This window comes from Neopelma chrysocephalum, unplaced genomic scaffold (assembly GCF_003984885.1).
Source record: "Neopelma chrysocephalum unplaced genomic scaffold, ASM398488v2 Primary Assembly neopelma1_61b, whole genome shotgun sequence".
In the NCBI taxonomy this organism is placed as follows: domain Eukaryota; kingdom Metazoa; phylum Chordata; class Aves; order Passeriformes; family Pipridae; genus Neopelma; species Neopelma chrysocephalum.
The window spans coordinates 9704857-9725306 of NW_020897717.1; the positions used below are offsets into that span (position 1 = coordinate 9704857).

Here is a 20450-nt window from a genome sequence, read left to right on the forward strand (position 1 = left end):
TCTTGCCTTGACCTAGGAAAGTCTTAATAAGCCAGGAACACTTAATTGTGGATTACTCTCCTCTAGTTATTATGTTGTGTATCTTGGTTGGCTATACCATGTGAAAAGATATTTTTCAAAATGAGGTATCTTCAAATTCTGATTTGTAAGTAGAAGCCAAATTATTTTATGAGTCATTTGAGCTTCTGAAACTCTCTAGTGAATGGATGCTACTGACTCACCGAGGGATGCTTTGATTGATTACGCTGCACATAAGAACAGCCACAGTGGTTCAGATCAATGGTCCACTGAGCTCAGTTGCCTGTTTTCCAAATGCAGTTAGCAGCAGATGCCTAGAAATGTGCAGGGGCTCGGCGAACTTCAAATGAACACTTTCCCTGTCTCTAGCTGTTTTCAGCTCAGTACATTTCCTAAGCCTGATATATTTGTCTCTCTAGTTACTCAGTGACTCTCTCCCCCAAGGACTTGAATTTGCAAACTTTCTGCATCAGGAACATCCTTTGGCAAGAATCCTGCAGGTCTGTTTTATTATTATTAATTTTATGACCTCATTCATACCAGCTTCACTGGCCTCGGGTTCTTGTGTTAAGAGAGACTGAACAGTCCATCCCCACCCACCTTCTCCATGCCACTCATGATTTCACAGAGCACTACCATGTCCCCCCACATTATTCCTTCTTCCATGCTGAAAAATTTCAGACTACTCTATTGCTCTGCATGAAGATCTCTGTTAATTTTTATTACCCTTCTTCATTCAGCCATGAACTTACACAGTTGCAATGTACTGTTCTCTGTCTTGTTCTCTACTCCCACTTCTTCTCCCTTCCTACTCCCACTAAATTGCTAACTTTTGAGTTAGACAGCATTTCAGGTTGGAATTTTTTTCTCAGAGGATGCATCAGTTGGCTATTGAAATTTAAATGAGATCTATTATATAATTCAGCAGGGATTTGTCAATGATGGTTTCAGTCCCATTGATTTCTGTTTATACCATTAAAACCTCACAACTGCTGTATCTTATGAGGCATTACAAGCAAGTGTGGTTTCATAAGCAAATTTTTATCAGAACTGGTTGTCTAATCATGTTATTACACTAGAAGGTTCTACAAGGTAATTGATACCTTCATATGGTATCAATTAGTACATTGTGCTAGAAAATGCTCCTTGCTTACTTGAGCAAGTGCATTTTCAACCAGCTGTTTGTTTTTGGATATGATGCCACTACATCTGTAGCTGCAAGTTCCTATAGATAAACTTAGAGAAGACGAAAATTAAAAAGTATTCTTGAGGTCATTCTGTTCAACCCCTTCATTTCACATCCTCAGATTAGGTCACCTCACTTATACATTAAAATTACTCCAAACAGAAGATCTCTTCCTGTGAAGTCTCTTTCAATGAAACTTCAACTGCATCATCATTGGTATAAGAAAACAGTCACTATCAAATGGAGTTTGATGTGTATCTTTTAGCTTTTTGATTAGAAACTTGCTTTGAAAGAATGATGATCAAGACCAAATTATCTCAGAGGTACTCCTTTTGATAACATATAACTTTCACGAAGTTCTGTGTGCTGACACCTAGCCAAAAGATGTAAAAGATGCTCTTTCTCTCTCAGAAGACTGAGAGTGGCAAGTGAGCTGCTGACAATCAATCTTTCTTCCCCCTTCCTTAAGAAAATGTTCCTCATGCAAAATAGACTAGACCTATCAAGCAGTTTTTAGAGATAAAAAGGATGAAGAATCTTTCTAGTAACTTGGTAACTGGCAATTTCAAAGTAATTAAAAAAAAAAAAGAGAGTCAGGATGCTATAAAACTCCCATTTGGGCTATTTCTGTCCTATGACATGTTAGGAAGAGTCATTATGTTCTCCCACAGAAAATGACCTTTCTCTGGGAGAGCACCATTCAAAGAAGCAGCTGTGTGTAGATGCTAGAACATGTCAATGTGGAGCTCCTCTGATGTGACTTTGCTGGGCTCTCCAAGATTGTCAAATCAACTGTTTTGTGTCAGACTAGCACTGGGAGGGGAATGGCCGGTCCACTCATGCCTGTCTCCCTGACTCTGTGTTTGCAGAACCTATTTCCATTGTACTGAGATATGAATTGAGTGAGGGCAGTGTACTCACTAGGAATAAAGACTGAGGTGAAACAGTGGCAGTACTTCCAAACAGCGTCACACTGAAGCTGGTTAGAAAGACTCATTGGTGAGCTTGTGCTTCCAGATCTGTAGAAGTGAGTCTGGTCTGGAATTCAGAAAATGAATCTCATTATAGAAGACAACCTTTCATTTATAATGGCCAGTCTTCGCGAACGAAGATTTTGGGAAAGGTCTTTTACCTTTCAAGCCTGCGCAATGGATTTTTTAGGTGAGACACAGCATGCGCTGAACTGAGCCCACCCTTTAATCCTAAGGTTCATCTGCCGGGGCCAAGCAAGCTTGGACAATGGCAGTGAGGTCCTCAGGACGTAGGTTTGTTTAGAGTGACCTTCTCATAGATGGATGGCCTCACAGGGCTAACGAGCTCCATCTGCCCGGGGGACCGGGGAATCGAACCTGGGTCGCAGCAGTGAGAGTCCTGCATGCTAACCACTAGGCCACCAGGGGTCCCACCTTTCATTTACCTAGTAATAATTTGGAATGTTGAAAAGATTCACAATGCAGCTCAGTCATCCTCAAAGGAGAGACACTTGCATACTATGAGCTTCAGTACAAAACTCTCATATTTTACAAAGACATGCAACTAATGCCAGGGACTTGAGCTGGACTTGATCCATAGCTGAACTTTCCAACCTGATATTATATTTAGCCTAGTATTGTATTTAGCCATATATCTTCTTATTAACCAAGATGCTATATAATCCTTAATAATGCTTTAAGAGTAGACATTTGTTTGTTAGCACAGCATAGTATTAATAATTAGTAAGGTCTGTATGGTTATAAATGTGCCTTTTTTTCCAGTCAAGGCCATGAAAGCAGTAGGCCTCCATGGTTGCAGCTGGTTCATATTTGAGATATAAATGTAGCCACAGTTCTGTATTTAGAGACTAGTCAAGGCCATGGGGCATTTGACAGTAGTTGGTCCAAACTGATTCCTTGATTTTGCCCTGGGCCCTCGCCAGGCTACAGGGGAAAACTAAGGAGAGAATAAAGCCAGATTGTTTTCCGCACAAATTGAGTGATGTAAGCTTGTTTAACACTACATAAGCTGGACCCTCTCACAGCAAAGATGGAGGCCTCCCCTGCAAGTGGACGCACGTAGGATTTCCCAGTTACCGGAAAGAGGTTCTCCAGACCTTTGCCTGTGATCAGGGCCTCCCCAGCTGAAGTGCGATCTGGATGATGGTAAAGTATTATAGGGTAACTGGTGATGTATCTCTCTCTTAATCACTATAAGATTTTCTTTGTAGTAATGGTTAGATGGATTGCTAAGTGCATCCTTTCATAAACCACTGTTTCTTTTGTAATTCTTTACTGTTTTGCACTATAGTAAACTTATACACTTATTCTTTAAAGCTGGTGTCTGTGTTCCTTAAATCCACCCTCATTCCTGAGTCAAAACAGATTGGCAAAACAAACACCTGCATGAGATCAGAGATATTAATAACCTGGTAACGAAAAGCTGATTTTTTAACATCTTCAATTAAATGAATGAAAACACAGTGGTGAAAAGAATAATCTTAACAGTTTATATAATCTGAAGTGTGAGATTTACATTGGTACAGATCCCCCTACAGACAAGAAATCAAAGGTAATCTTACGAAAGGAGAACATCTTGCAGTACAAAGTTGTGCTCCTTAGAACTGAAGGAATGGACCTCAAATGCTGAAGGGTTTCCTCATGCCGAAGTGTTCTGCAGATGGGTGTGCGCATGAGGGCCTATCTGCAGGGAGAAGTCCAGGCACAGCTAAAAGAACCTGGAGAAGACGCAACACAAAAAATGTGGTGATTCAGTAACCATGAAACTTGCCTTTCTGGTAGCATTCCTCCTTAAAATCCGTGAGTCATTTCTGCTTTATAGGCCTATGGATTTAGGGCAGCATATCTCAAAATAGCCCACGGCAAGCGCTGGGAGCGGCGCACCAGCTGTGTTGGTGGACGGTCTCATCTCGGATTTGTAGAGGCCACGGGGCGCCCGTGTTAGGAAGGGGCTCGGCGTTCAGCCCCTGCCGAGTGTAAATCCCCAGAACACCTGGAATCTGCGCTGCCGCCGGGCCGTGCCTGCCACGACTGGGCCGTGACACCTCGGCCTCATCCGTGCGGTGCGGACTGTCAGCCCCGGGGAAAGGCGGCCACGTCCACGCTGCCTGTCAGGAACCGGGGGTACCCAACACCGCGCCCCAGCTCATCCCTTCCCGTCCGGGCGGGGCTCCCCGGGCCGGGCCCCCGGCACCGCCCGGGCGGGGCGGGGCGTTCCCGGGCGCCGCTTCCGCCTGGGCCGGGCCCGGCGGGGGCAGCGGCGGGAGGAGGATGCTGAGCCCGCGGGAGCGCGGCGGGGACCTGGCCCGCTTCTACACGGTGACCGAGCCGCGGCGGCACCCCCGCGGGCACACCGTCTACAAGGTCACGGCGCGGGTGAGTCAGCGGCCGCTGCCCGGCCCCTCGCCCTGCCCCTCGCCCCCGCAGGTCCCCGGCCTGCCTGGTGGTCGGTCTTTTAAAGTCGCCGCTGCGTGTGGAATAGCGCCCGTGGGGAATCCTGGCGCGCCTGGTCGCGACGTGGAAGTCGCTGTCAGGGACATGGGTGGGAGGGAGGGAAGGTGGGACACAGCGGCCCCTCCCGAGCCGAGCCTCTGTCGCCTCCTGCAAACTTGTAGCTTCACATAGCGTTGTAATGGCCTCAAACGCGCTTTGCAATTGACTCTCAATTTCCTTGCTGTCTGGTGCAGGGCGTGCGAGAGTAGCTTAAAACCAACCAGCTCCTTCCTTTCCGCCCCCCTTCTTCTGCCCCAGATCCCTGCGATAGGTTGCAGTGGAATTGCCCAGCCTTTCTGCCGGCCCCGCAGCGCACTCGGCTCGGGAGCAGAGTCCGTGGGCTCAGCACGCCAACGCGGGCAGCGCGGAGCTGCTTGGGCTGGATGTTTAGGCGCTGTGCGCCTGGGAGGGTCCACCCCCGTTGAGCAGGAGGGGTCTGGGTGAATCAGAGAGGCCTAGTAGAGAAGAAGGAAAGCTGTTGCAGATAACTGGATGTTGGGTGAGCTGGTGTGGTAGCTTTGCTGAAAGCTCCGTCTCTTCCCCTAGGGAAATTCCTTGCTTTCTTTTCTCCTCCACTTTCCTATTTAAGCCAAAAGGAGGAAGGAGACTAAGTAAATATATGGAAATAGGCGCAAGAGGAGTGGGAGTTCAGCTCACAGGTATGGTGGGATATACTGAGACCATCAGAAAGCATCACAGAGTTTATTTAAATGACCCATGATCTTGTAGTTACTGCAGCTATACACATCCTCCTTGTAAGAGCAATATATGCTTATATGCATTCTTCCCTTAATTCAAAGTATACAGCATTCTATATGTGTATATATATTCTAGTGCTCAGGTTGTTACACTATGATAAGTGTGTATGACTTGTGAAATTAAAAATATTTTTAAATTTTTTTTTCTGGTCAAATATATATATATTCATGTCCACCAAACATGAATATGTGACATGTTTAAACCATTCTTTTTGGTCCAATAAAACTTAGTATTTGTTAAGAGAAAAAAAAAGAGTTGTTTTCCCCTATGATGTTTTAATTTAAAAAGCCTTTCTTGAGATAGAGGCAAGGAGGAAAAGAGTGCCATCACATCTTTTTATAGTAGCTCATGATGGACTGAATCTGTATGTGTATTAGGGACTAATAGTAATGAGCCAAGACTTCTGCTTATTTTACTCTGATGACTTTGTTCTTATTGGCTAAAGCCATATAAAATTCTCAGTGATATTTTGGTTTCTGTGAAATTGTTAAAAAACAAGTTGTGGCTAACTAGTTAGGGGTGTCACTCTCTCTCCTTGTCCCATAAGTTGTGGAAGCTCTGGTGCTTTCCCAAGTGAGGCAGTGCAGAATGAGGTGGTGCACTGACTGTGTGTGATTTAGTATGGAGCAAGGCACTGATCAGTCTGTGAGCTGTCCAAATTAAACTGAGCTGACCAGAGATCATTAGTTCTTTACAGTGTTTTGATAGCTAAAGTCCTCAAAGTTCCTGCAGTGATCTGGCTCCATGGTTGATATCACAGCACTCCAGCTGTATTTGCTTATCTGATGCTCAGCAACTTTAGGGGACCACTGGGGAAAAAAGTGAGGTGGATCTTCCAGTTGTATTGAATATCATTCTGACTGAGATCTAGGGTAGTCAGTACATGTTAGTGGAGATTTGTAGTTACTTAATGTGGTATATGAGTGAATCTTTTATGAAATGAAGTTATAGGAACTTTGTGTTTCAATGCAATGATAGATAAATAATCATGGATGAGAAAGCACTTGTTTAGCATGTCCCTAAACACCTGACCCACAGCATAACTACCCATGCAGTCTCTTGTGGGTGCTAAGGAGGTCTATCCTTATTGCAGCTTGTTCTTGAAGGTTTTGTTTGTTTAGCAGAGAATATATATTTTATTTACTTGTAAACTGTGAAATAATTGTAAATGCAGACAAGATTAAATGAATATTGGCTTTTTAATATCCATTTTCAAAGGCTAAGGAAGAGAAAGAGATATTAGCAGGTTGTGATATGAGGAGTGTTCTTTGATGGTATCTGAAAATATAGGCCACTAATAAAAGTTCAGCTGATTTGGAAGATTACAATTATTAATGATAATTAAAGTTCTAATGAGTTATGTTGGATATCTGCAGGTCAGACAAGGAATGGTATAATCTGAAATACTTTGCTCGATGGTTGGTATCCTTGTAGGATCTCTGTTTTCAGAGCCTAATGCAGTAATTGTGCATTGCTTAGCTCATTGGTGGGTATCCTAGTGATATTTTTAAAAATAGGTTAAAGTTGCTTGCATTAAGGATTTGTGGAAGGAGCTGACTGCATTGATCTGCGTGGAAGGATTAAAAAAGTACATGGAAAATTTGGGGGATTGGGTCATCTTTGCCAAGTCTCTAGGTTGATTATAGATTGGATGGAAGGGGCAGATCTCTTCTGAGATGATTGACCTTCAGGAAAGGATGTGAAGAACAAAGTAGGACAACACATAAATTATTGCATACTGACTTAAAGTTGGCATGGCTGGTAGATATAGAAGGCAATGTAACATTAGAGCAAGTGTGAAACAGGGCCTCTGGGTTTTATTCCAGATTCTTACTAACTGGCTGGGTAATTACTCATCTCTCTGGGTTTCCTTCTGCCCATCTGGTAACTTACCTTGCTGCCAAAACTGTTGCAAGGCTTTAACTAAAGGTGAACTACAAAGCAAAGCAGTTGGTGTCTGCCCTTTGGTGTTCTTCTGTGATGTGTAGCCATGCCTGTGATATTTCATCCCCCAGCTCTACAGGCTCCTTATATCAAGTACGCCAGGTATTAGAAAAGAAGGTTAGAAATATTTCACCAATTATACTTATAAACTGCCTGGTAGTCAATGAAAGAGCAACAGCCACCAAGGTTAAAATTTGGTGAAGTTGCCAAATGTTAGATTACTCAAGAGTGAGGAAAAGTTGAGAAAGGTTTTATCAAAAGATAGACTGCGCTGGAAGAAGAGGACTTTGATGTGCCAAGGTGAGAGAAAGAACTTAGACTTGTGAAGGAAAATGTTTCAGGTCTTTTGGAGGATAGCTAGAAAAGGTAACGCTTCTCTTTTCTGTTTTGTGTCCTCCAAAATGTGTGAAAGATGACAGTGGCTGGGTTGTGTAGTAAACTGATGGTATGAAATCTGGGAGGCTTTGGCAAGGATTCTTGAAAAATGGAAGGGAGGAAGAGAGCTAATTTGTGGGGAATATAAGGGTATGTTACTGTCACTTATCAAGAGGAAAGTGTAGATTTGGTGACTTCCATCTCAGAGCAACAGCTGCCTGGTGCTTGTGGTACAGTGGGATGGAGTGTGAGTCTCTGGGGTGCAAGTAGTGTGGACTCCTTGTGCTTGCCTACACGCATCACCTGTTCACAGCATCAATTATTCTGGGGTGTGCCACTGTGAGGATAGTCCCAGCTGGATTGAGAATGCCCTATTTTGCTTTAGCTAACAATAGACTAATTATTTTGTTAAACAGCTTTGGCTCTTATAATGAAGGATATACTGACATGCACAAGATAATTGCAGTTATGAATTAAAGATGTCTCTATTTGGTTTGTATGTTTGTGTGGATATGCTCTTACTGCCGTTTATAAGACCAGTACAAAACTTGGATTACAAAGGCTTTTGCAATCAATATTTATTTAAAGAAAAAAAAACCCTCACAAAATACAGGCATCTTTATGGTGTGCAGCCAAAAAAGCCTCGCTTTCACTGCAATCTTCCCCTGGACAAAGTCGTTTATAATTAATTAGGCAAAGAGTATTTAAGGAGAAACAAATACGCAAGGGTAGAGTCAGCTGTCTCTGCGCACTGATGGTTGTAAGTAAAGTGGAAATACTGTCTTAGTGAATGAAAAACCTCACATTTAGAGTGAGGTGGTGTGCAGCGTATATAGCTTTATAAAAGCTTTATAGCCTGAACGAGCTCCGCTTATTGGGAGTAATGTGGCCCTACTAAGAATTAATAGGAAGAGACTGGAGAGATGACTGAGGATGTGCTCTACCTGGCTTTATTTTGAGGAATGCCTTTTGTGTCATTTTGCCTAGAATATACATCTTGCTTTGTGATCACGACTGACTCTGCTGCTAAAATATCTCACCATGTTGTATTTGGGTATTAGACTTCTCTAAAACTACGTGAAAACTTTTCTGAGTGTACAGGAACATGCAGCTGTTTGCCTTTTTCCAGATTTTTCTCTTCAGCAACAAATCACTATATATTACTCTTTAACTTTCAAACTGAAAATCCAAGTGCTTATTTTTTTTTGTTTGTTTTGCTTTTCAGATTGTTTCAAGAAAAAATCCAGAGGATGTCCAGGAGGTAACAGTTTAAACTTGTGCAGATGTCTTTATGTATCACACTATGCCTTCTGAAACATCTTTGATGTAATTTAGCAGTTTCTGTGTGTTTTGTTATTGTAATTGAGTGAACAGTTTTCATATGTTTTCCGTTTGTCTTCAGCTCTCATAGTTGAAAACAGTAGCTGCTGTAACATGTTGCATTTTATCCCTCAGCGATGAATCGTGACTTGAAACAAAGTCTTAGGGAGCAAAGTGTCTTTTGATGACAAAACTGCTTTGATAACTTTGCAAGCTCTTTTCTCGGGGCTGGAATTGGCAAATTGATGGTTACTTAACTCCTACTGGTAAAATTAGAGATCAGTCCACAATTCAAGTCTTAGGTCTCAGCTGTAGGTACTTTTTTCCTCTTTAACCACTTCACTGAAAAGCCTACACCATTACTGTCTATTAGTGAAGAGGGGAAACGGAGGAGCATAGGAGTAGTTGAGAGAGATTAGACTGCAAGTCATACATTATGCCTATATCTCTGAGTCTCCTTTAGTATTTTTCCAGTGATATACTTTGTTGAAACTTTAAAATTGCTTACACTTTGCCTCTTCTGAAAAGTCTATGAATAAGGATCTGTGGTATTCTTGTGCCTCTTAAATACCTCAAAAGTCTGTCACAGAAGCCATTTATTGATACAAAAAAGTACATCATGTGTGTGTGGGTTGTGAATTTTTTTTTTTTTTAGATTAAGAAACATTTTTTCCCCCTCTTGATTTTTTTTCTGGACTAATGACTTGACATGGATACTATTACACTATGTAAATGAAAAATCTTCCTTCAAAAGCACAACTTTATGGCTTTTCAGACATTGTGTAACTTATACATGTGTTTGATTTGTGGTGCAGTCTCTTACTACAGTTGAGGAGAACCTGCACAGATGATGAAAGAAGAGCTCATAAATGAATTCATTGCATCTCTGTGTGGTCAAACATGAGTTATTGATTAGTGGCTTGGCAGAGGTGAGAATTGGTTAATAGACCTAACACGCCTTTATTGCATCCTGTTTTGAAATCTTGAGAATCAGAATCAGACAAGCATGAACATTCCTGCTTTTTGCATTTTTTTTAATCTCTAGAAGATTACAATAACCTATCAGAATCAGAGATGATCATGGATCTAGTTTTAGAACTTCATTACTGTAGTTTGTAGCTTGATGTTCACCTTTTCTAGGAAGACTCCTGAATTGAACCTATCCATGAGCACATTCTGCCATTACCTAAATCTTCATTTGTGAGGAAAAACACTTTATAGCAGCTGTTGATGAGCCCATTCATCAGAAAAATATATTGTAAGTGTCTTTCAGCTGGAGTATTGCATGAATATATGTTAAGGAGTTTTGACACAGTAGCAAAACCATATCTTTTAGTTATTGCTTTGATCTATGGCTGTAGGTGGACCATGCAGAGTTCCACATTAGACAATAAGAGGACATAAATATGCTATGAACTTGTTGATGGTTGTCCTTTTCCACCCTTCATTGTACCAAATTAATGATTCTGCTTGTGGCAGCATGTGGGGTGATTCTGTTTAAGCAAGCATGTGAAAATAATAAGTTATTAAAAGGAATATCCTAGATGGTAGTTGCCATAAGGGTGAATTGTAGTCAGAAAACTCCATAAGTACGGAGCTTTTCTGTTATACAAGCCTCTTATGATAAAAATAGAATTGTAGGCAGCCTTCAAAAGAAAAAGAATATGCCCCTAACCTGCTCCCACTGGAAATAAATTTACCTCAGTTTTCCAGAATTCAAAATTTAATAGATGATTTTGTGTACACAACCACTCCATTGCTTTAGGATCTGTCTCATGCAACCCCCTTCTTACACCCAGATAGGACCACATAGCTGTGCCTGCCTCCTCATTCAGAAGTCTCTTATGTCACTGCTGTCATGTTAATACATACATTACATATGTACCACTGCACATAAGTCTGTGTGCTTTGACCTCAGCTCTACTTGCCAGTTTTCCATCACATCTTTTAACTGCCCTTTGGGACACAAGCCTTTACTACAGCATCTCTCCCACTGCAGCCAATTACAATTCAATAGAATCCCTGCTGTTGTTGTTGGGACGGGAAGGGCAAAAACCTTGTAAGGGCTTCCTTCTCAAAAGGATGAAAGAAATTAACGTGGAGTTTTGTGTGAGGAGTTATTAGATACAGAAAGGCTGGTGTACTGAAGTTTAGTTGCCTTGTTTCTGGGGACTGATGGTGGCAACATGGCACGTAAGGCGATTGCAGCCAGAGTAGTCTTGTGGTTTTTTTTCCCTTTTTAATCGGGGAGGAGAAAGGCTTGTTCATTGTGGAACAGACGAGTTGCACGAGTTAATAGAGATCCACTGGCTCTAGCCATGACAAGCACCTTATTGCGTTACAAGTGTAACATATGTTTTATGATATACTTGCTGTGCTTCGTTGGGCCTCGAAGTACAATGTGTCCTTCCTCAAAATCTATTTTCTAATGAGTGTGTTAGAGTGGGAACTGCTAACTTTGCTGAGCCACATGTGTGCAGAGACATGTTTTCCATGAGCTTGTGAAAGGTTTTAGGATGACCTTGACTGCTTTTTGCTATGCAAGTTACTTATGGATATTTATTTTTTTCCTCTTTGACTGCTTGCAGCAGTGAAAAATGATGCTTTTTTTAGTAGAGCAGAATCTCATGCTTTTATTTTCTGGCAGCTTTTCACGTTGTCCCCAAATATTGACAATACAGTTACTTAATGCTTAAAGAATTAACCATCTTAAGCAATTTTATTTGCTATACATACACTGCTCAAGAAGTGCTAATCATCCACTTTCTTGATATTGGATTAGATAGAACACATTATCGAAAAATTATTGTTTCTGATAGGAAAATGACTAGCAGGGTTTCTTGAGATTCTCCCATTTGTTGAACTTCACCAAGTACCAGTTGTAATTAAGTCCTGAAAATGTGTGCCAATAAGTGAGTCTGAATCAGAACTGCTAGTTTCAGTATAGCTGAGTTGATGTGGATGGAGTGTCGCCATACTAACACTTTGCATATCCACTGTTAATAGTCATCTTGCCTCATGTCTGCATTGTTCTGTAGGTAGGGCTTGCATCTGCTGAAACTTGGAAGGCCTCTGATCTTAGTGTTTAAAAATAATTCCCAAACAAAACCTCTCCAAACCACCAACAAAATACCAACAAAAATGCGCTAAATCTAAATGTTTTACTTAGCTTTAACTCTGGTTTGCTTGAAAGAAGTACTTTTTCAATTAGGATTGCTCATGAGAGGTCAACCTGTTAAATCATTCAGAAATATTTGGAATATTTTTAGATTGTGGTTAGTTGTATTAAGCTAATTGGGATGTTTGAGTGATGCAACAGGGGAAACTGCTGAATGCATTGCAGTTTCTCTCTTTGTTTTTTTTTTCATTCTGTTCTGCTTTACATTACTGTTGAGGTTTATTATGATGGCTTAATGAGTCTGACCAAAAACAAGATCAAGATATAAAATATCTTTGTTAATTTGTTTTTCATCCTGATACCAAACCGGTTAGCAGTCAAGCATAAATTTTATTGTTTAGTTCTTTCCTTGGCTTGATTTTCCTATTGGGTTCTCTTCCTTTCTTGAATGGAAAGAATAGAAAGAATGGGATGGAAGAACGATAAGGTAGATACCTGACTGGGAGATGACTACTAGGTAAGGATAGATCAGGAAAACCTGGTATAATGAACCAGTGCTGTCTTTACATTCCAAAAGTTGGAGATTTTGTCCAGATTACAAAAGGAATATATTCTTTTTTGATCAACGTTACTACTAATAAACCGTTTAAAATGCATTTACATGTACATTTTACATACGCAATTTAAGAGCTGTTTTGTAGTCCTGGGTGCTTAATGTGCTGTCCTTAAGAATCCCTTACTGCTGTTGATTTCTCTTCACTTGTTTCCTCTTTTGTTGTTGTGTCTCTTCCCCCCACCTGCAGCTGCGCCAAGCATAGCATGCTGTTAAATGTTGGATAGTGCAACACTCCTATTCAGCATTTTTTCCTCTCTTACTGGTTTCCTACGTAGATCTGGATCTCAGTGTGACCGAAGCAGTGCTGCCTTTGGCCTCTCTTGTTTCTTTCTTTCAGCTTTGCCTTAATGTTTTTTCTATGCACTGTAGTGTTGTTGCTAAAATGTGGGTTGGGGGCAGATAATGACCATTTTTTTTATGCCTGTTACAGCTGGCAATTCAGATTGTATGTGTTTGTTAAACAAATCTGCTGAAGTTAGTGCTGTGATGTGATTAAATAGGTATATTTGTGATGCAATGGGAACAATGAACCTCACTAATACTTCTCTTCCCTTTCTCTGCTTCAGATAGTCGTTTGGAAGAGATACAGTGACTTTAAGAAACTGCACAAAGATCTCTGGCAAATCCATAAAAACCTATGCAGACATACAGAGCTCTTTCCACCTTTTGCCAAAGCAATAGTATTTGGTAAGCATAATTTCTCCCTGACCTGCTGAAATTCTTTGATAACTCAGTATCTATAAATACATTTTGTTTTGCAGCTAGATGGAAAATTTTCCATGTGCTTTTGCTACCCAACTTACTTGTAGGTGTGTTGGTATCATAACTTGATACTTTTATTTATTTTTGTAACAGGGATATTTGTGTTCTTGCCTCCATGTTAGACATAGTAGCCGAGATATCTTTACAACGTGCATTCCCTGTTTTCAGGAGCATAAAGTCTGTATTAGCTTTGTGAAAAGCACTTGATCAACGAACAAAGTTTTTCATATATGAGCTGTCTGATTTTTAGTGATGAGTTATACTAAAGTATCAAGTACTTGTTACAGAAAAAGATTTTTATTTTAGGAATTGGAGTGCAATTGTCAGTTTTCTCTAGATAGGCTTTTGAGATCAGTTTTACATATGCCAGTTAAATATTTCACCAAAACCTGTGGATTGTGACTCTACAGGAGAAACACGTGACAAAAAGGAATTAGATCTTACAGGTCTTAACTTAATCCTGATGTATATGTTCTCATGAATGAGTTACGTGTGGATTTCCAGTGAAGTGATGTGACTCCATATAGAATTCCATCTTACCACACTTTTTTCAGCGGTGCTGTGTTTATAAAAGAAACTTTTTTAGTGTGTGTTCTTTGCGTTCAGCACAAACTGGTGCTAGTTGGTTTTTTTTTTTTTTTAGTGTACGTATATATCACACAACATGCATTGTTTTTTTTAAGCATTTTTCAACATTTTTTTAATGTATTCAGCATATTTGCTTTTGTATGCACCTATTGAATGCTTTGTGAGTGTTTCTGAGGCGTTTCTAAGGTGTTGCTACTGTCTGGAATAGGTTTTGTGCTTGTTGGTGTGCATCTACTGCCTGCTTTCCAGCCTTTTCCCCCAAGCATTTAAAAGTTGTTTTTTCTTCTTAATTTATGGTGTCCAGTAAGTGTTTGACATTTCTTTACATGCATCTGTTGTGCATTTGGTTTGGTTTTGGGTGAGCTTTTTAGTTGCTAAAGTGCTTTTGGGGTTGCTATAGCATTTCCATGGCACTTAAAAGTTGTTTAGTCTGTTTTGGGTTTTTTTAAGCACCCAGCCTGTAGTGGTTGTGGTATTTGTTGTTTTTTTGGGTTTTTTTTTTTTTGCTTTTTTTCTTTTTGCATATTTTTAAGCATCTAGCGTATTTGGTGGGTTTTTGGCAAACATCTACCATGTACTCTGTCGAGATTTGTGGTGTAAATTTTGTGCCTTTTTTTTGGCATGGTTTTTGGTTCCTAATGCATTGCTGCAGCATTTTTATGTGGGCTTTTTTAATTTTTTTTTTTTTGTCCAGCATTTCTTCATATACTGCAGGTTTTTAAGCATTTTTCAGCATTTTTTAACAAGTCCAGCATGTCTGACATTTTTTTTTTTTTGCTTACATCTACTGTGTGCTTTGCAAGCGTTTTTGAGGCATTTCTAATTCTGTAGAATGGATTTGGTGATCCTTTATAGTTTGTTGGGTTTTGGGGTTTTTTGGGGGCCGTTTTTAGATGTGGCTTGGTTCCTAGGGCATGGCTATGATGTTATTTCTGTCCTGGATTTCTTTGGTGGTTTTTTTAGCATACATGTACTGTGCATTTTTAAGTTATACGGTGGGACTTTTTTGTCTGTCCAGTATATTTAGTGTTTTTTTTAACATGCATTTGCCATGTGCCTTTCGTCATGGGCATTTTAATGGGTTTTTAATCTTTGGACATCTGTTTGGCATTTTTTTTTTTTTGCATGAGTCTACCACATGCTCCCTCTTTTTTTTTTTTTTTTTTATAAATGTGGTTTTTGGCAAGGTTTTCAGTTTCTAAGGTGTTTTTGGGTAGGCTTTTGGGTTAAGGCCTCTTCATGTTGTTTACAAGTTGGTTTAGTGTGGTGGTGGGGTTTTTTTTGTTGTTGTTGTTTGTTTTTTTTTTTTTTAATTAGCATTCAGCCTGTGTTTATGGCTTTTCTATGCACCTTGTGTGCTGTTTAGTGTCCAGCCTGTTTGACATTTTTTGAATGCATGTACCATGTGCTGTATTTTCAGCAAAGTTTCTGGTCTGAGTGTTGCATGATTTTTTTGGTGTGGGTTTTGGTTCCTACAGCATTGTCACTGCATATTTGGCTTGACTGTGGTGGTGTTCTGAGGGTCCAGCATGTTTGGCATCTTTTGGCATGAATTTCAATTTCCCATGTGCTCCTTTTTTGTTCCCCCTCTTAGGTTTTTGCACCTTTTTTTTTGAATGTTTTTTGTTTCTCAGGCATTGCTGCAGTGTTGTTTTCCGTTGTCATTTTGTTTATAATATGTTTGAAATGTACAGCAGGCTTCAGCACAGGGTTGGCTTTTTTTTTTTTTTGCCTCCTGCTACCACATACTTTTTTGTGATTTCTTCCCATATTTTTTTAGCATTTTTAGTGTTCAGCACGTTAGGCATTTTTTGGCACACATCTAGTGCATCCTTTTGTATGTATTTGCACATTTTCAATGTATTGTGCCTGTTTCTGTTGTTATTGTCATACATGTTTTTATATGTTTTGATGTGTGTTGCACGTTTTAGCAACCAGGCAGTTTTTGGTGTGTTTTGACACGTATCTAGTGCTGATTTTTGCAGGTTTTTTGTGTGTAACATGTTTTAGCAACCAGGCAGTTTTTGGTGTGTTTTGACACGTATCTAGTGCTGATTTTTGCAGGTTTTTTGTGTGTAACATATTTTAGCAGTGTTAAGCATGCATCTAGAGCACATTTTCCCACATTTTCTCTGTGTCTCACATTGGTATATTTTATTATCCAACATGTGTTTCACATTTTTTGGCATGCATCTATTGCATCATGTTTTTTAATGTTTTTCCCTTTTTAATGATTTTAGACTGTTTTAGTGTCTGGTATGCTTTTGGCAGTTTTTTGCATGCTTTCAGCATAAGCTTTTGGGTACCCTAGCATTTTTTGGGGGTTTTCTGTATTTTTATTTTTTATTTTTTTTTGTTGAGTAATGATTTTTTATTTTTTTTAATTTTCTCCTCTTTATGTGTGTTATGCTTCGTGGTGTGGGTTTTTTTGTTGTTGTTGTTTGGTTAGGGTTTTTTTGGTATTGACTCTTACTTTGGAATAATCAAGCCTGCCTGTTTGGACAGTGCCAAGCTGAGGTTGTTTAGTCAGCCTTTTTTCCACCACTTTATGTGACAGCACTGTAATACTGCCACTATCTACTCATCCTGTAGCGGTGTTTGCTGGCTCTTTGCCTTGAGTAATGGAGAAACTGTGTGAAACTCCCCTGGAGGCCAAACCTCAGTCTGGAAAGCACAAATTTTCCTTTTAATGCTTCAGGACCAAATACTGCCACAGACATGTAATTTTTGAGAGAGAGGGGTAAAAAGAAAATCAAAGTGGAAGAAGGTATTGGCTTCTAATATCTTGAATAATTTTAAATTGCCATAAATGCAAATTAGCTGTTTTTATAGTAGCTCTGTAAGCAAGGACAGAATTGAGTGAAATCCTTTCTAAAAACCATCCTTCTTCTATTGTATTAAGTGAACAAAAGTGACTGCAGTGTACATGGTGAGAGAAGGAAATCCACAGAAATATTCAATGCAGTTATTTATAAAAAAGCTCTTTGAAATTAAACAAAACAGACCCCACTACTTTTGAATGAAACTGAGCCACAGAAGAATACAGGAAAGTGGAGATAATGTAAAAATGAATTTTAAATGATTGGTACATAGCTGGAAGGAACAGAACTGTCTGACTCCTCAGTTTAAGAATTATTTTTCAATTTACAGCATAAAATTTTACCTTTACAGTATAGAATTTTTCCTTCCATCTGACTTCTACACATAGTAACTGCCACGTGATTTATTTTAAAGCATTTGTCTTTTGAAAAGTCCTAGTATTTTTTCTACTAGAGGAAAAATATAATCTTTGTAGATTTTGAGGTTTTGACAAACTTATTTTCAGTCTTGTTCAGTTAGTGGTGAGCTGCAAGGTCCGTCTGTCTTAAGATCTTTTGTTTCCAAGCTGCATTGAGGGAGCAATTCTGCAGTGTTTCTTCCCTGTGGTGATGTTACACTTTTTGCAGCTTTTAAACTAGTTACTAATTAGAAGTGCCAGTAGTTGCTGGCAACTGGTTGTTTTTTTATTTTTTTTAGATACCTGTGCTTTAAATAATGCACCTACATATTGCTTTGCAGAGAGTGCACTTTACAAAATGAGCGTTGGTAGTTCTGACAGTTGTACTACTTACTTGTAGTAGAAGTGTTAAACCTGAGCATCATCTCCAGTTCAGTGTTTGGAGTTTCAGGAGGTGGTGTGGAGAACTGAGATGTATTTAAAAACAAATGTGTTGTGGTGTGCTTCCATATTTCCTGCAACTAAAGACTTGCCACATCTGCAGAACTGAGGTCTGTAGCATGCTTTACACCACAGCTTTTAATATAAATGCAGGTGCGTGTATTTTTTATGCTGTTGCAATAGAGCTGCTTGCATCAAAGCAGGAAACTTGTTATGGATGTGACAAAGAAATCACCTGACTTTTTCTGTACTTCACTTGAACCTTTTCTACCCATCTTTTGGGAAAAAACCCAGTGACTTTGATCTTGGAAATCTAAAATGTCCTAACAGATCCAGTTGTTAAAATTATACCTATTTCTGTGACATGATTAGTGTCCTACCCTAACATGCATCAACATAATTTCTTCAGTACTTTCAAACTACTTTTTTTGTTGTTGTTGGACGCTGAAAGTATTCCCATATGTTAACTAGACATGGCATTTTACCAAAATACGGGTAAATCTGCGCTCATCATGTCTCTTATCTAACAACTGCAGAAGTGTACTCTAGTTTAAAAAAACCCTACAGCTCCCAGCCCTGCCAAAAAAGAAACAACCCCCCCCCAGATATTGTTTCCGTGAGTCAGAAAGTCGATGTACGCTAAAGTAGCATATTTAAGAACTTGGTGTCATGTACAATAGGAAGTCTTGTGAGAAACTAACTGAAACATGAACACAAACCTTGCCAGGTGTTTTGTTGTTCAAGTCTGCTCCACAGAATTAATTGTGGATTCTCTTTACAGGAATTTACATTTGGCTTTCATGTATGTAAGAAGTTTTGAATGGATCATCACTGGAGGAATAGCAGAACTGTGCTATTGCACGTGTTGCATGCTAAAATTGTAGCTGACACTTCTTAAAAACCCTGGAAAGACATAGTCCTATAATGAAGTTTACGTGTGTCTGAGAGATGTAAAGAATAGCAGAAATAATGTGGATTTAGATGAAGGATGACTTTCTGATAGAAATGTTTGAAGAGTCATGCTATGTAAGCATCTTTGAACATCTCATTGAGAAGGGTGATGATGAAAGTATTGAGCAATACAGGATTGCCTGAAAGTATGAAAAAAGGAAGAGGGGGAAGGACTTAGGCAGGGTTGCCTGGGAATTAAACTGCCGGCAAGATGGCAGCTAGTCTGTGAACTGAACCAGTGCTGAATTATGCTCTTCCTTCCCCCAAGGTCCTCTAGTTCTATAAGTATATATATATAGTTGTCCTTATAGTATATCATGATGCTGCAGGGCTGGAAAATGTGACAGTGAATGATGTTTCAACAGTTCTGTTCAAACACATATTTTTATTTTCTTTTTTAGCTCAGCTTCCTAAGAAACTAAGACTTGTGTAATTGTGCTCTCAGAAAGGTGAACCTCTTACTCATGTGGCTAATATCAGCTAAATCTGAGAGTGAAGGTGGTTGCAAATGTAATTATATTTCTGCAAAGTCTATGAAACAGCAGCTGAGTAATAAGAGAGCATGTGCTTTGGTGCTGGTGAAGGCCAGGCAGGCTCAGCTCATACCTGTAGGTTTGTAGCTGCCTGGCAATAGGGGAACACACGCTGGTTAGCCTGGCAGTGCTGACCCTGGTGTGTCCTGTCTGGGGCCCAGTGGGAGTACTGAGAAGATGTGGATAAGAAAAATTCATTTTTATTGGGTTTGATGATAAATTGGAACAGGGAGAGATTCTTGGTAAATGAGGAAACATATCTTACAGAATTACTTTCTTGCAACAGTTATCTGTTTCTGGTATTGTTGCATGTTTACTTCTTCACGATTGATTTTGTATTGCATTATAAGTGTTCATGTTATTTTGTAATTCATTTAACTGGCCCATGCTGCTGTGCTTTGCTGAGAGAAGTTGGGTTTTTTTTTTTTGATGTCCAATTTTGCATGGAATGAACCAAGAGCCCTAATGCACCCTCAGTGTTGCTCTGAAGACACAGGAAGTTTGATGAGCAGTTTAATGAAGCTTGATTTCAGCATTGCCACTCAGTGTGGTAGCATTGCTTTTGCCTTCTTTCTGCTTGCTTGTTGCTCACTCTTTTGTACAGCTGATCATGTTTGTGCAGCTGAAACGGCAGGGTGAGCAAGGTATGAAACCAATCAAGCTGAAAATTAGCCCAATGATGTCTTTTCTTTTCTTTCATGGAAAAATAAGCCCCAAAAGCTTTGTTTGTGATCTTGTGAGTATGTGTGTGTCTTTTTGGTTTTATTTTCTTTTTTCTGGTGCCACATGGGCAGGAGCTATTTACTTGAAGAATTTCTGGAAAGAATCCTGCTTTGATACTTTCTTCTGGGATTATTTTTTTGCTTGCTCTAAGTATAAATGAATTTTGCTTTTGTATTCAATGTTTCTTTTGTCCTCTTCAAAGGTTAATGCCACAGAGCTGTCACAGGTGGTTCTTATTTTTCTGGTCATGCTGTTATAGCAATACTGTTTCTTGCACTTGTCTTCCCAGTCCTTTTTTTCCCTCTGTATAGCGGTTCCAATATCTGTTCTATTCTCCTTCAATTATTACTGTTAACCTCTGCCCTTTTTCTTTTGTAAACTTGTAACTATTTCAACAACAAAGTGATGTTGATA

General features: G+C 39.6%; 1 protein-coding gene across 3 annotated transcripts in view; it reads left to right on the top strand.

Moving 5' to 3' along the window:
* Nucleotides 1-4444: 4444 nt before the first annotated feature.
* Nucleotides 4445-20450, top strand: part of RPS6KC1 (ribosomal protein S6 kinase C1) — an 88894-nt gene continuing 72888 nt past the window's right edge. For 2 of the 3 annotated variants that reach the window (XM_027681657.1, XM_027681659.1), the window contains exons 1-3: nucleotides 4445-4572; nucleotides 8993-9028; nucleotides 13388-13508. In XM_027681657.1, coding sequence (XP_027537458.1) covers nucleotides 4468-4572; nucleotides 8993-9028; nucleotides 13388-13508 — 262 coding nt within the window. In that variant the 5' untranslated portion in view covers nucleotides 4445-4467. Of the gene's footprint in view, nucleotides 4573-8992; nucleotides 9029-9933; nucleotides 10017-13387; nucleotides 13509-20450 lie in introns of those variants that run through there. The other variant, XM_027681658.1, reaches the window with a different exon arrangement.